The sequence below is a fragment of the Sinohyriopsis cumingii genome, chromosome 13, assembly GCF_028554795.1.
Source record: "Sinohyriopsis cumingii isolate HCF-2022 chromosome 13, ASM2855479v2, whole genome shotgun sequence".
Lineage (NCBI taxonomy): Eukaryota > Metazoa > Mollusca > Bivalvia > Unionida > Unionidae > Sinohyriopsis > Sinohyriopsis cumingii.
In genome coordinates, this window is record NC_142973.1 from 50,693,965 (window position 1) to 50,710,966 (window position 17,002).

At 34.8% G+C, this 17,002-nt stretch overlaps 1 protein-coding gene across 2 annotated transcripts in view; it reads right to left on the minus strand.

Annotated features, from left to right (window-relative positions):
• The window catches only part of LOC149785534 (dnaJ homolog subfamily C member 5-like), a 32,379-nt gene extending 15,723 nt beyond the window's left edge, over positions 1 to 16,656 (minus strand). The window contains exons 1-5 of one of the 2 annotated variants that reach the window (XM_089979338.1): positions 16,482 to 16,656; positions 12,960 to 13,041; positions 8,639 to 8,695; positions 6,922 to 7,074; positions 3,036 to 3,179 (exon numbers count right to left, since the gene is read on the minus strand). In XM_089979338.1, coding sequence (XP_089835464.1) covers positions 3,036 to 3,179; positions 6,922 to 7,074; positions 8,639 to 8,695; positions 12,960 to 13,041; positions 16,482 to 16,504 — 459 coding nt within the window. In that variant the 5' untranslated portion in view covers positions 16,505 to 16,656. The remainder of the gene's footprint in view (positions 1 to 3,035; positions 3,180 to 6,921; positions 7,075 to 8,638; positions 8,696 to 12,959; positions 13,042 to 16,481) is intronic. The other variant, XM_089979339.1, reaches the window with a different exon arrangement.
• Between the last annotated feature and the right edge of the window lie 346 nt (positions 16,657 to 17,002).

Sequence of the window (17,002 nt, forward strand, 5' to 3'; positions counted from 1 at the left end):
ATGTACGAACCAACTTTGAATAATGCCTTGTGTATGAACTAACTTTGCAGTAAATAATGCCTCATATACAAACCAACTTTGCAATAAATAATACCTTGTGTTGAAACAACTTTACAAAAAATAATGACTACAAAGAAGAATTAAAATCACATTTCTACCACTGATAAGCTAAAGAGAGCATGGAGGCATCAGTTTACCTTAAATCTTCATCAACTGAGCTGATTTACGATGAAATGCAAATTGTGGCGCACTCGAAATATGTGATAGACTGGAATTAACTATCCATGACATTGAGAAACAGGACATATTTCATTGAACAATTTCAGGAATCTTTAAAGAAGAAAGATTTGTCTGTACCAGTAGACTTGATTGATACAATGTTGATTCATTGGTTTTGTCCAACAGCTGATCAAGTGTGTGAATTTCAATATTCTGTGGTAATTAGTGTATATACACAAAGTTTCAAAAGTAATTGTTCTTCAAGCAACAGTTCTAGTATTTTAGTCATGTTGTATGTTGGGATTAAGCACACATAAATAAAAAAGTTTCACCAGAAAGAAGAATCAAATTGAGTATATATGAAATTTAATTTTCATACACTTATACCAGTTAATAATCTTTCTTTCATTTTCATTAACACTAGTACTTGAATATCTTGTGTTTCTTCTGGATTCCACTATCTTTAATTATCTTCGGTTATCGATTTGAGGCAGTGAATGGAAATAATAAGCACCAGATACCAAATAGACACATCCGCATCGAACCAATCTAAAATGCTTTGCAATTCTTTTTTAAAGACTTAAGATAAATATAAAAAAACACCTGTAAAAGCCAACATTACCAGATTACATAAATGATGCTGATTTATCAAACAGCTTTGTTGATCTCTAGGAATGGCGCACAGTAAGAAAATTGGGGGGGGGGGGGCGCTTCATGATAAGTAGCTAATTTGTCATTGGATCTTTAAATTCATGGCTTGGAGCCACAACAAAATCCACGAAAATTGGTACCACACAAATTTTTTGAAACCTCAGTATATTTGAAATAAAGTTCAAAAAATGGAGTAATACATAGTTAAATGTTTCTGTCATATGCATTTCTCAACAGAAGAAAAAAAAAAAAAACAAGGAATGAAGAGCAGTTTGTTCATGTATATATACCCCTGATTCTCCCACATCAAACCCCTACAAAATTTATGCAGACGAGTCTATTGTCCAAAAAATGGGCATAACTCGTCTGAAAAGAGTGCCAAAACAATGATGGTATGTATGCATATCCTATGCTGATAAATTAAGTTTCACGAGACCTAAGTGGGCCTAGATTTGATCACCTGGGTAGTTGACGTTATGACAGATTGTGAATTCAAATTCATACGTTGAAACTGCAGATGGGGAAAAAAACATGGATAACACAGCTACTACTCTATTAATATTAGTGTCATTTATCTTCTTTCCTACACTATAGATACGATCATTTTTTTGGCATAAAAGGAAAAAATCATTTATACAACCAGAGTATTCTCTGGATCTCTCCCTGCCTATGGTGATTTGGCTTTGATTCATAATTCAGAAACTGTCCATAACCCCAACCCTATTGTATATACAAAGACTTAGCCTTGTAAGGGGGGGGGGGGTAATCTGTATAGACAACATGGATTACTGGGTCCCTCTATATCCCTTGGGACAGACCCCAGAAGTAATAACTTGAAAACAATTGAGAGAACGACCCCAGAAAGCTGAACAAAAGCAAGCATAGGTATGATTATGTTTGCAAAAATGCATTATGATATATTTAAATCTAGCAGTTTTCTTTTTACCTCAGCTTAGTTCATTTCAAAACAGTTGCTTATTGAACACAATATGCTTTACACATCACTGAACAAACCAGAGAATCACAATGATGAGGCATATTACATAACATCACTTGATTCTACACAGCTTTCTTTAGTCTCGAGCACCCACGATAAACATTTTACATCATGCAGAATCTCTATTACTTTAGTGATCTTATTCTTATAAATGGTGGCTCCTGTGACAGAGTATGAAAGAAAATATTAGAACACTTTTTGTTTGGATGATATCAATGCACAGAAACTTTGATGTTAAAAGCAAGAAATAAATTTTCCTTCATCAGTTCTACTTCAGAAGCTATCATCATTGTCCACCCTTAAAAACCATGTTTTATTTGGGGAAGTCAGAACCTGTGAGTAACCCTGGTGACACAGCCATTATGAATATAGTTCCACGCATAGTTCATGCATCAGTAGTTACACTGATTAGCCATAACAGCTGTGGCATAGCATGAAATGCATGCGGTTCATTTTCCTAATATCTACTCAACTCATGTGTATAATACAGTCCTTACCATGAGAGTAACCTATCACAATATACAATGTATAGTCATTACTATGTAAAGTGTATGTTTGAATGAACGTCATTCTTTGTAGGATAAAGTAGAGTGTCCAACATGTTTTTTCTTTTTGTATGGCTTTAACACCATTTTTCAGCACATCATAGGCTGTACATGGATGGCCAGTATATTTCATTGAGAAAACCTGGAAAAAACCCCAGTAAAAACCACTAACCTATGGGAAGCTACTGGTAAGCTTTCTCACATACCCATGTTGGCCAATTTGATACTCGAACCCACACCCACACAGAGGTGACACGTCAGTGATCACCTTAAACCAATCCACCATCTGGGGGCCCCTCTATGTAGCATGGAAAAATCTATATCAGGATGAGTCTCAATTTTTTACTGCTCCGATGGCCTAGTGGTTACAGCATCCACCTTGGATGCAGGTTTGAACCCCTGCCGAGTCATACCAAAGACTTATAAAAATGAGAAATCCTAAAAGCTTCACAATTCTAACTTACAAAGTGCCAAAATGTTTTTATTTTTGGGCTTTATCAAAAGTAAAGGGCCTGGTGTGATAAGCAAAAGAGCACTGCCATTTCTTTCTGCATTACACTGAAGAAAGAAAATCTAAATTCCTGATTAATATTTAGTATACTGCAGCATGTGCTTTTCCATACTTTTCTTACATGCATATTGGCATAGTCCCCTTCCTCATCAGGCATCTTGGGTTTGCACTTCCCGCAGCAGAAGTTAAAACAACAACAGAAACAGCAGCAGCAAAAGTAACAGCCAGTGATTAGGCCACAGAAAATTGTCAGTGCCTGAAAAGTGAGAAAATATTATAAAATACAATTTTAATGGCATGAGAATAAGTGACATCAACAAGAATTATCAATGTAGCAGTAACAAACACATTTACACCATCTTTTTTGTGAATGTGGAATCAATCACTGGTTCAGACCTGGGTTAAATATTTTCCATTCATGGGTAAAGGTTTCCTTCAAATTCATGAGGTGTCATGTATACAGGCTTCTTTTAGTTTCTTCCATTGTCAAAGAGCAACTTAATTTATTTCGTTAACCACTATCAGTTCAAAATTTAAACAACAAACCTCCACGACCTTAACCTTTACCTCATGCAAGCGTCTTTGGATGCATCTACTCCATTCGCATGGAAGTGCCTTTTGACGCCTCATCTCCATTCGCATGGAAGCATCTTTTGACGCCAGATGTAAACAACAGCCATTTTAAGCCGGTTTTCATAGCGCCACCTTCGGGGAAAACCCCCTATTAGATACTACATTTATTTCTGTGAATGACAATTATGTCAGATCACGTGGTCACTGTTCATGCACTGGTCGATATCTGCTATTTAAAGTAACTGGGTCATAATCTCCACTCTCCAAAATGGTGGTCGCGTATTTTATTCAGTACTTATGAAGTTTTCACGATTAGAATCACAACTATGAAAGATTCAATAACTTAGGTAAAGGCTCTGATATTGATGTAGGCAGCAATTTTTATAAATTATCAAAATCAGATGACTCAGTGATGTAGACGCAGATGATAAACTTGTAAATTTCGAGTATGAGAAATGGCAGCTACGGTTGGACACATGACCTCACTGACATGACTGTGAACGAGTTCTCTCAAGATTTTAAAGCACATAAAAAATTCTTCCGTGAAAAATAATTACACAGTTATAACAATCGGACTTTACTTTTAAATTTTTTCACTTAATAAATGTGTACTAAAATGTAAAATGATTCAAATTGCTGATAAACGTAACATACACTATATTGCTTAACAGTTAACAGGCAGGCCTATGTGTATGGAGTCGAATAGGTAACAGGTGTTCTATTTATAGCACGCTGCACTTTGTAACTATACTCTTTGAGGTAAAGGGTTAAACACCTCTTTCTAGAGATTTTTCTTTCCCCTCATTACAGTTGCAGGCAAAGTCCAATAATAATCTATTGTTGTAATTAAATGTTTAAGCCAAACAAATGGACCTTGTAACTTATTTCTCCTTCATTTTATTCTGCTTTATTTGTTGCAGATGGTACACATGATACAAAACCTAACACAGAACTGACTGATAACAAAACTAATATATCAACCACCATGAATGCTATGAAAAGATTAAGTCTAGTGAATGTGTGGCATGTTTTGTAAATTGTCATTCCAGATCATCTATAGGAAGCTTGACAAGCTGATACTGTTTTGTATACTTGGACTGACTTTAAAATCTATACTATCTGTGTGTCACACAGTAAATACATTACATTCAGTTCTGATTGGTGGTTATTGTCTGTTCAAGTCCAGGGTATAACAATAACCACCAATCAGAACTAGCTAGTTTATTCACTGCATGACAAACCAGAAGCACTGCATCAAAACTCAATCCAAAAAGACACAAATCAACAGATAAGCTTCAAGCATGGCTATTAAATGATCTGTCAAGTACTTAAGTCATATACGGAATTATGTCAAGATGAAAAGACCATCAAGACATGTGTATGAATAATGTATCATATTGTAAGCTGTGTATCATGAATCATATCAATACACAGCACAGGAGTATAATTTCACTCCAAGCAATAAGTACATTCCTTTGTAATCTGAATTGTAAAATGGCTAACACCAGGTGCATTTAAGCAATGACAATCCTTTGACTGGTCATCATATATTGTTCTACGATGGCACCATGTAGTGTATTTTAATATTTAACAAACATATGCAGAACCAGTCTATGTAAATAAATATGTAGATGGTTGGAATATAGTTAACTGACAGCTAAGGATACTTGTACAGCATTGTATTCACCCAATTATTATTAGGATATTCTTGATTATAAGCCCAACCAACCAAAATTTTAAAAGATTTTGCAGATGTCTACCAAGGATGTCTTTGTCTAAAAATAAATGCAAGGCCTACTTTTTTAAAATAAATTTGTTAGGCAGGCCCCCTCAGGTCTCATTATAGGAAAAATAATGCAAACAATTTTATCTGAAACGTACTATAAGAAATTATTCTTATTTCAGTTAAAGATAAAAATAGGTCCTATGTCACCTTAGTTCATCATGATCTTTTAATGACTAAACACAAAAGTGGTGTGTGTGTGTGTGTGTGTATAATTAACTGTCAGCTACTCATGTGCTAAAGTAAGTTAAAGGAATTAAAACCACATGTTTTATTAACTAACAGTAATAACTAGTTCTATTACTTTCATGACTGAATTACAGGTCAGATACACTGAATCTTTAAAATAATTCATTTTGACTTTAAAGAGATCCATTTGTGTATTCAGTTTCAATAACATGACCCCATGATGTAGACTTGTTCGGATACCTCTTCAATTTCCATTCGTTACCAAGTTACAGAGGAAGAGATAAGACACTATACAAGAAACCATTTTAATTACAATTTATTTGCGGTAAGATCATTCAAATTCCCATTGTTTAGAAGATATAAATGATAAAAATGTAGTTATAATTTTTTCTTTATTTATATGACTAGATAACAATTTCTGTTTAATGAAATTAAATAGCTCATTTCTTCCCTGCAAAGCACCTGCCAGGCGAACTGACTTTTATCAGTCCTGCCGACTTGCATTTAACCAATATGGTGATATTATTTATTTACAGTTGGAGGGCAGCTATTTCTAGCTGGGTAGGGGGCTTCCAGTGGTTGCGTCCATCGGTTAGTAGTTAAATCCTAAAATATTTCCTTGGAGCTCAGAATTTATTTATGGGATGGCAGACCAGGAAAACAAGTATACAATTACATGTTTATCCTTTGGGAGAATTTATATGTATTTTTTAATTGAGTTTATCATTGATGGCAAGATTGCAATATATGTCATTTAATCTTTAATCACTGAGACATATATTTAATTTATTTATTCTCTTTTTTTGTACAAGTATATCATTTAAGTCTTTACACTTGAGTGCATAGCGCTATTTCCTTTGAATTCACTCAAAGGTTTAAGTATTTATTCTCAGAAAATATTACTGAGCCTTTTACTTACAGAATTTATATGTTAGTCACTCTGAATTATTCAAATATACATATTGTTCAAGATTTATAATTCTAAAATAATGCAAGGGTGAAGTCCCTTGTTGAGATTGGTGCTGTGACATTCTGCTACATCATCTGCAATTAACGACATATGAAAAAATGAAGAACAAATCCATGTCAATTGTGTTGTTGTTTATTTATATACTGATTTTATTCTGAATAAATCAATGTAACAAAGAAACTTGTATTATTTTGGACTGCAAGCCTGTAGTGGTTTCAAATTTACTGGCTCTAAAGCTGTGATTGAAAACCATTTGATCCAGTGAAAATAGCATAATGCTAAATGTGGCCATTATACCGTATCATGTACTTCATTACGTGTCAAGTTACAGTATACCATCAGAGGGGGTGACACCATGAGTTACCGCACTGGGTGACACCCACCCTAGTGATGCCACTGACTCTAAGTCCATACCCTCTATAACGTCCATAATATTTTAAGGATGAAGCATTGTAATGTGTTTTGGGAATTCCTTGTACTTACTTTACACCAACCACTGGTCAAGACAAAATAAGTGTTCACATTTTCTTCTCCAATCTGTTCAGCCAAGTAAAGGCCCATGGAACCATACCGGTCATAGATCCCTCTCCTTGTTGTGTCAGACAAAACTGTGTTTGCATGGTTTATTACTTTGAACTGGAAAAAAAATTAATCAGACAATGAATGAGTATCAGAATGAAATAAATACAAGAGTGTGTGTAATGACAAGATAAAGTTATGATTTGAAAGGGCAATAAATTAAGTTTCCAATAATAGCACATAATTCAGATTCTCATTTACTCAAGCTGAAATATCTTCACAATCAGCTCTGTAATTTTCCATAATTATTACATTAAAAAGGGGATAGCATACTGGTTTAGCTTCTTCCCAAGCTGATTAAAATCAGATCTCCACTGTCATGGGTCAAGATCTGACAAAGACCGCTTAGGGGTCATGTTCTGGCGAACTTTAAGTTAGCCAACGGAACAGCTTTCATAAATTTTAAAATGAATAAAATCAATAGACACACAATGATGCTCTTCAGCTAAATGGCGCAGTCTCCCAAACACAAAGATATAAGACTTCATCTGATTGGCTGATAAACTTAGCAATTATGGTAATAATATAGGTCACCAGAACATGACCTCTGGTTCATGTATGGTAAATGTATTTAAGAAAGGTACAACATTCTTGACCACCACCCCTCAAATGTGCATATATGTTAAATACATCTAAAGAAAGGTTTTTTCTAATTGGCTCCTTCCCCTCTAGTCTCCTCAAAAGGCATAAGTCAATTTGGTTCTGACCATGATCCACTCAGAGAATCCAACAAAGGAGTTTGAACACAGGACAATCCAGTGATGAACACTAAAAACACCTGTATTACCTTCAACCTGCCCCCACTGAATTTGTTTTTAAATTGTACCAATTGCAACACTGTGTCACAAATAATATTAAAAAAGGGATATTTTAGGCATATGGAAATTGGAGTCTGGGCTTGTGGAATTTCAATGAGGGATTGTGATTTTTTCAGCCACCAGGCCTGGGCTTGTGTCAAAAAAGATTTTTCTTTGAGCACTGAAGTTATACATTGGGGTATCATGTTGTTCATGATCTAATGCAAAATCTCATGGGAAAAATCACCATTTATACTTTGTTTTAAACATGTTTAGTGCAGAATAACTGTGTGCCCATGGATTTGAAATGAATTTCAAGGTCATAGTTGATGTGGATTGCTATCCAGCAATAACTCTGTTTTGGTACATGTTTGGTAAATCTAAAAGATTTTGTGAGAAATGTAAACAGTATTTTTTAAATACATATTTGGGTTTGGTTGATAAGCTTTTACTGCTGTCATTTCCATGACTTTGTCTGGCATTCATCCTTAAAAGGGGCAAAAATTTGCAAAGCATGACTGATTTTCACTCATTATTGAATGGTGGGTGGGTGCACAAATAAATGGCAAAATAACAAAGAAATGTTATGCAAATCTTTTATTTGTACCATATCTCCACCCTCTAACAAACATAAATATATACATATTAAGGACCGAATTTCAATGTATTGAAGTGGGTGGTGCATGCTTGCACTCTGACATAACCCAATACTGTTTTATGACACCTAATTAATGCATTGCAAGGTAAGCACTTATTCAGTTGTAGTAATACCTATGTCCTGCTACAACCTCTGCACAGACAGAGTAAACAAACAAGAAACTTACCTTCTCTGAAGCTTCTATATCACCTTGATTTTTGTCTGGGTGGTATTTAAGCGCCAACTGAAAGTTTTACAAAATTATGGTAATTGTTTCAAATAAAAATATAATATCTTTGACTTCTAAGAACTGTATGTGCATAATAAAAGTGGAATCTGGTTACAAAACTCTGATAAAGCAAATCTTAGGATAGTAAATACTTAAATGAATGCAAATAATGACAAAATATTTATAATTTTCTCGACAAGATTCTGAACCAGTGAAGGTAAACAGTGCACTGCTGCTAATCATAAGCACACCCTGCTGACTTTTTGTGGCAGACTGCTCAACTAGTCTAGTTGGTTAGAGTGTCCACCTCATATGCAGGAGGTCATGGGTTCGAACCCAGGCAAAGTTGTACCAAATACTTATAAAAACGGTACTAGCAGCTGCCTCCCTTGTGACTCAGCATTAAGAGGTTAGTGCCAGGACTGGTTGGTCTGGTGTCAGGATGATGTGACCGGGTGGGAAATGATGCTACATGTCTGCTGCATGATGCCCCAGTGCTAGACATCACAATAAGCTGCCACACTGCAGACATCTAAAAGATTTTGTGAGAAATGTAAACAGTATTTTTTAAATACATATTTGGGTTTGGTTGATAAGCCTCTACTGCTGTCATTTCCATGACTTTGTCTGGCATTCATCCTTAACAGGGGCTGAAATTTGTAAAGCTTGACCGATTTTCACTCATTATTGAATGGTGGGGGGGTGTAAAAATAAATGGTCCAGAATAAAGTTACCAGTACATCAAAACACACGCACACACACACACAAGATCCCAAATATTGTTATACCAAATTGTCTTTGATTTGTCTATCCATTAACCTTTCAAACAACCATGCATATAAAGTAAATTTCAAAGGGGATTATGTCTAACATAGATTCTTTGCTGGGCAATCAATTATGATGTTGCAAACTAAGCTTCATTCAAAGGCAACTAAGATTTGTTTACAGTTTCTTTGTCAATGAATCAAAAGGTGTTGCTGACTAAGCTTGTTACTGCCCAACTGCCTTGAAGGCTACATTGCTTACAGTTGAGCTGGTAAATGGGGTTAAAGAAGGGCAGCTGCCTTGAAGGCTACATTGCTTACAGTTGAGCTGGTAAATGGGGTTAAAGAAGGGCAGCTGCCTTGAAGGCTACATTGCTTACAGTTGAGCTGGTAAATGGGGTTAAAGAAGGGCAGCTACCTTGAAGGCTACATTGCTTACAGTTGAGCTGGTAAATGGGGTTAAAGAAGAGCAACTTAATCCTTTACTGAATTAGATTTCCAAGACCAACCATTTGTTATTCTAAAGCTGTTTTTTTATTATTGGTAGGCTCTTATATAACAAGAGAAAATAATAAGTATCCATCTCAGTTTTTCTGTTTGAGAGATCAATACTTAACATATCAAAGCATAAACATAATAATACTGCTGGAAACTGAGTGACTTGGAGATACATATCATTTTGGGACACTCTGTAATGAGTTTTGTTTTAGAGCCACATGTGACAGCAGTCACCCCAATGGGACAGAATTCAAGTGTGCAAACCCAAAGTAGTACAGCGTATGGATTATTTATGAGAACACGTGAAAGATCACTGAACCATGAGATTTTTAACACAGTGTGTTTGAGTCTACACTTTCCGGAAAATGTTAGTGATATGCCATGGTTTGGTAATGATCACACACATGACACGTTGGACAATGGACTTAAGGTGCCCCTAATTATCCCATACCATTGTTTGGTAACTGTAATTTCCCCAAATGTTTAAACACTCCACAACCACAAAACAAATGGTGTCAAAGCTCATCTCCTGGACTTGTCACAAATACTATAACTGTACGATTTCTTCTGGGTCTGAACTATACTGTATAAATATTACAGCACTTGCACATTTTGTAACATAACGTCTCGTTGTGCAAGCTCGTCTGCATTTAAAGCATACTTCTTTGTAGATGTCACGTTGTGTGCCATGTTGGCAACATGGTTAAGATAACCTGAACATGTATGGGTATTTATTGGTAAACTGTACGAAATGATTAGACCAACAAGTAGGTCACTGCTTTTTCTTTCTGTCTGCTGTCAGAAAAAAGACGGACAGCTACTTGTAGGTCTACACAATGATCTGATTCCACACAGTCAAGAAACTAAGTGCAGCTTTTATTCTTACAGCAACTTCATTTTCAAATTACAATTAAAAAAAATTAAAACAAGTTTTAGTTAATGCACGTGAGCAAGTGTGTGTGACAGAAATTTTGTCAGTGTACAAGACTGTATTTATTCAGGGCAATTTTAAACTGTAGCTTTTGCAAAGAGAAAAAAGACGATTTCCATTTACCTGACAATTTTGATAATCCTCATGTATTAGGACACAACTATAATCCATTATCAATAAACAGCTCTAAATCAATAATTCATTCTTGTTTTAATTACGATATACATTGTTACAATAACTACATAGCTATGCAGTGTTATGATTATTCCAGTTGAAACCAGATAGAGGGCAAGATTTGAAATATCAGTACATGTTCAGTTCACATCAGCGAGGCTGTCAGTGGGAAAATGAGGTTCTCTTTAGGGAAATGAAAATCTGTCAATGTGCTATCAAGGTCATTGTCCATAGAGCAGATGTAGTAAAGACCAGCGATCATACACATTACTTGTTATTCGAACTCGCCAATAAAGATAACAATACAGGGGTATATAGTAGATTCATAACAAAATGTTAATTATATCAAAGTCAAAACAGTACAAGCACTTAAAAGATTGTATATGTATGAATCGATTTAACAGAGACAATGACTCTCAAATTGACAACAGAAAATGATACAGTTTTTATAATTTACTCGTGTATGACTATAATGAAACAATAAGACTAGTTCATCATTGGTCTGTGGTCTTCACTTTAGCATATACTTAGGTATAATTTTTGTTGAATAAGAAAACATCACTGGGCTTCCGAACTCATTTTAAAATGCACGTTGTGTTTTGTTACAACTTACAGTGACAGACTTAATAAGAAGAACTAATCAAGGACAATTAAGGATTATGTTCTGTGAAGGCCTTTCTTCAGTTAATAATACCAGTAGATATTGTAATGGCAATATAGGAGCTTATGTATTGATCACTGTATTTTCTCAGCAAGAATTCATTATCAATATTTTCAAAAATTAAATGGCAATACGGTATTTCAGATCTTTATTGCAAACGTAAATCTTCTTAGTAGAAATGTTATGTCCGATAATTTAAAGGATTTTTTTGAATAATAAAGTGATATGTATGAAAAAATATGATACATTTAAATAATTATTAGTCTGATAACTGGACTGTGTATGAAAAATTAAAGGGTACAAAAAATTACATAAAATATGGTATTATAAATAATTAATTTGAGAGTGAATTTTGGAAAGATAATACTATAACTAAAGTAGCAGTAAATTTGGAATAAAAAAATACATTTTCCTGCATACATGTATTTAATAATGTTAGGCATATCAATAATTTCCTTTCTGTCACAAATTGTCCTATCTCACCTGAATGTCTCATATTAAATTTCACAAACATACATTTCAGTTTGCCACATTAATTTTCTTGACAAAATGTCCGGCAAGAGCCAACAGAAACAAATTTGGGGACACTGATAGATGGTTATATGTGTCTTGGTTTATCATTATTTCAAATTTCATTATTAAAAATACAAGATCAGTGTTGTGTGCTACCAATCAGAGTTCTCTGCCGGATTTTTAAAAATGAATGTGTTTTCCTTTATCAGCGCAGATCATACAGTCAATGACATGTGTTTTGAGTGATGGCTTCCAATCTACAAAATAATTATTGCTTAACTGACCTATCAGCTAAATATCATCTCTGTTGCTCCAATGTATTTATGCATCCTATTTTGATTAGAGTAATTTGATGAATAATACAAAACCAAAGAAATAAAATCCCAATTTTAGTTTACAGCAGTTTTGTGTAAAGTCTTATAGAATGTCACTTGTGAAATCAAGCTGGACTACAGGAATATCAAATTTATACAAACATATTATAATGGCCAGTTTTGAGCACTGTCATTGAAAGTTATTTATGTTCTTTATGTTTTATCATGTTACCAGGATTTTGCTAACATGACAAAATTGTATACCCTGTAAGTACCGAATCATAGGTCTTTCCAGCACAGAGAAAAAGATAAAATGATGAAAATAATGAAAGAGAAAAAGAAAATGAGAGTTTGAAATATATTCTACATTGTACATTTACCATCATCTAATCTACTGTCGTTCTATAGTGGCAATATAAATTACCTTTCTGTATGCTTTCTTTACATCAGTTTGTGTGGCATCTTTTGGTATTCCTAGGATCTCGTACAGGGAGTTTCCTGACCGCCTGCAAGACAATTTTGAGTCTAAAGCAAGTTCTGAGGCCAGAAAACACTATATACTCACTTACGAGTCCAAATGCACAGACCCAGATCTGCCATCACATAATGTGCCGGCACATCTGGATCTGTGCAGTTGATGTCATAAAGAATTTTATATATGCATTGTTTGAAACACAATTGTAGTTCACCAAAGAAGAAAATGTGATCACAGCATATAAAAGCACAACCGATCCATGAACTGAATCATTGTAATAACTGGCAGGAGTCATTAAAAATGAAAGATATTCTTCATGTTGGGTTTTACTATCTAAATACAATATTAACATGAATTACTTTGTTAGCCTTCATTATCAATATGCCTTAAGAACTAATGCACCCCATGAAAAAAAATGGTGTGTGTGTGATTTAGATTTTTAACATAGCTTTAACAATTTTCCAGTCATATTGCTATGATGTCTGTAGTGTGGCAGTTTAAAGTGATGTCTAGCACTGGGGCATCATGTCGCAGACATGTAGCATGATGTCCCACCCAGTCACATTATCCTGACACCAGGCTGACCAGTCCTAACACTTACCTCTTAATGCTGAGCGCCTAGCGAGGCAGCTGTTGTACCATTTTAAAAAGTCTTTGGTATGACTCGGCCAGGGTTTGAACCCACGACCTGCCGCATCTGAGACGGGTGCACTAACCACTAGGCCACCAGAGCGGACAACAAAAAAAAAAAAAAAAAAAGGAGAAAGCTCCACCTACAGATGTGGAAACAAACTGTTCTGCTGTCCTGACAATCAAGCTTCTAACACACTGCAACCAAGTAAACAGATTGGACTGCTGATAGTTTATGAACAGAGTGTTTGCCTTCATCCATGGACAGCCAGGTTCTGTCTTATGGTAGTTTAAGGGCCAAGTGTTTACTCTGAACTGAAGAGGACTATTGTATGGCACTTGCTTACTATGAACTTAGAACACCAAGATCAGGGGACTGATAGTTTCGGGGTAGTTTTACTTTGATAATTTATGGACAGTGTGTTAACAGTAATCCAAGGTTAGTAATGATGTGCTCTGAATTGTTTTCATCCACCAAAGCTGAGAATAATGATGGCAGATATAATTTGTGCCCATTGATGATATATGTGGTAATACTCAGTTAGCCTGAGCTAACATCGTGAGTACCTGAGGCCAGACTTCACTGATCCAAACACTAGTACTATGACCATATTTGCATACACATATGCTTGGTAGAATCAGCAAAGCAAATTATTATTGGACAGTGTTTCCCACAAAAGTCAGTCAAATTTAGTCTTATATTCCCATCTGGATGAACATCACATGATAAAAAGTTTAAAATACAAAAAAGCACTATTAACCAATCAGCTGACCTAGATATGCTTTATATTGTTATGTCGAATTCAGCATGATTTTTTAAAAAAAGATGATTTTGTATGGGATACATTGATCACAATGCAAAAAATTATATTTCCATATGAAATGTACATTGTAACAGGTATGTAACAGAGATGAAATGGAGCAATGTGGACATCTGGGATGTTGGGTTATGGGAATTGAACCTCCCAGCTGATTTAAAAAATGAAAGACATCAGATATAAACTGATTTCTACTTTCTAACCTGCCTGTTGCCAAGGGAGTCCCCATCACTGTCAGATTATTGGTGTTTCAAGGACATACAGGAGCTATGTGACTTTTACATGTAAACATGATCATGTCATCTTCTATTAGGCATTTCCGAAATTGAGAAATACTTAGTATTAATAGTGATGTTTAGAGAGAGATCTCAGATTCCGGACTTTTAAATACATGATATCAAGTTGTTTTCTTCTGTTGTTATATGTTAATTCTTCTTCTGATTACTTGGACTCTAAAAGATTAATTCGTTTCTCTGGAAATATTATTGTATTCATGCAGAACTCTTAAACAAGGACTTTTCTTGAAAATTTTATCTGGATTTCCAAGACCAGAGGATTAATTATTACGTTTCTACAAGGAACTGTAGATGCCAACACAGTACAGGCTACAGCATATGTCATCGCCTTCCATCTTGGATTCTTTGTTGGGACTCAAACTTCGAATCATTAGAACATTTCAATATCAGGACTTCAAACATTTTATTTGTGGATTATTCTTGTATTATTTTTGGATTTGATTCTGGAAACCATAAGTTCTCATTTTTTAAAAATTTTTACAGTATTTTTCCAGGGAAATAAATTATTTTTATATTTTTCAAAGCTTGTTGTTTTCACTCTTTCTTGTGTTACTGTTTATTTGAGCCTAAACATGTAACATACGAGACTGCTTTTCTAGAATAGTTTATTGCTGTGTATTTGCGTCCAATTTTTGCAATGTCTAGTTTTAATATTTCTAACAAACTGAAAAAATAAAAATGAGGAACTCTTGTATGTTGTATTCAAAGAGATGTAAATCCACAATGCATGGAATTATTGAGATTTTCAAAGACTGTGAACTTCATCACATCTGCTGCTTGAAAACACTGACTGGCCCAAACAAATATTGTAACCATGTTAATAAGGAAACTCTCATTGATTCAAAATGCCAACAAGTTGACAGTGTTTGGGACTCCCTGGCAACAATAAGGTTAGAAATTATTGTTGTTGTTGTTGTTCTAGGGTTTAATGCCTTTTTCCAGTACAAGATAGGCTATACATGGCGGCCAGTATAACTGGTGGAGGAAGAACCCTGGAAAACCCAGGGAAGAACCACCGACCCACGAGAAGCTACTGGCTGGCTTTCCCATGTACCCACACTAGCCGAGCCTTGGACCTGAACCCACGCAGACAGAGGTGGTTAGAAATAATAAATCAATGAATGAAATGACTAAGTATTGTGTATTTTATTATATGATTGATGCTTTCTTTTTTAAATCGGTAGGGAGAAACTACAAACAAACAAGATGGTGTAAGAATACTATATAGTACTCATTTCAAAAACGCTTAGACGATACTTGTATTAATATTACTATATGGTACTATCCATAAAAGTAACATACACTTTGTTGAAATGAATGGGAGGAAATATTTTATATATTATTAATTCTCACTTTACACTTTAAAGGTAAAAGCTTTGGTGGGGTGAAACCAGCAAAACATGTGAATAAATCAAGGTGAAGGCTAGTGGAAACATAAATTATTATGATGGGGGTAGGTGGACACTGGACAACAATGGCGCTGAAATTAAGTTGTACCCAGTATTCTCACTAAAACTTACTGGTCTAAGGAGAACATTGATTATGGCTATATCTGAAGACATTGGGGAATATCCATAGATCTAATGAAATAATCTGCTTAATTTGTCTACTGTAGCCTACTGAATAGATTCAACTTAAACCATATAACCAGTACAGTAAAAATAAGATAAGAAAACTGGAATTTCAAGATGGATTTGTTGTACCTCATTTACAGTTACATTACTTACGACAAAGTTCGTGGTCGACTCATGCTTCACTCAAATGCTGTATAAGCTAAGAAACAAAGAAAACATGCTGAAATTCTGATGCTTGTCTAAACTGCATCAGCGATCGATACAAACCGGTTACTGTATTTAACATGTGCATGGGTAAATGACACCGGAAGTCCACATTACAAAGGGACACAATTATTACTATTACACACAGGCGTTAAAGAGTTATTTCCCTTAACCTGTAAACGTTTGGTGCAGCGAACTCCATGCTCGAAAACAAGATTTTTAATGCACTAAGTGTCTGTAAGATCCACTCCTAAATATCCGACAGACTTCTATGCAGTAAATTGTTTATCATTTGACTTTTAGTAAGATCCAGGTAAATATATGTATATTTCAAGAATAAAGTTAAAATGTTCATTGAGGAATAAATATTTATATAATTCTGAATCAGCTAGGTATTGTACTTAGTAGTTTTTTTTTTGTTCGAGTGTTTTGTAGTTTAAGGCACTTTTATCGTATTACTGGTTATATCA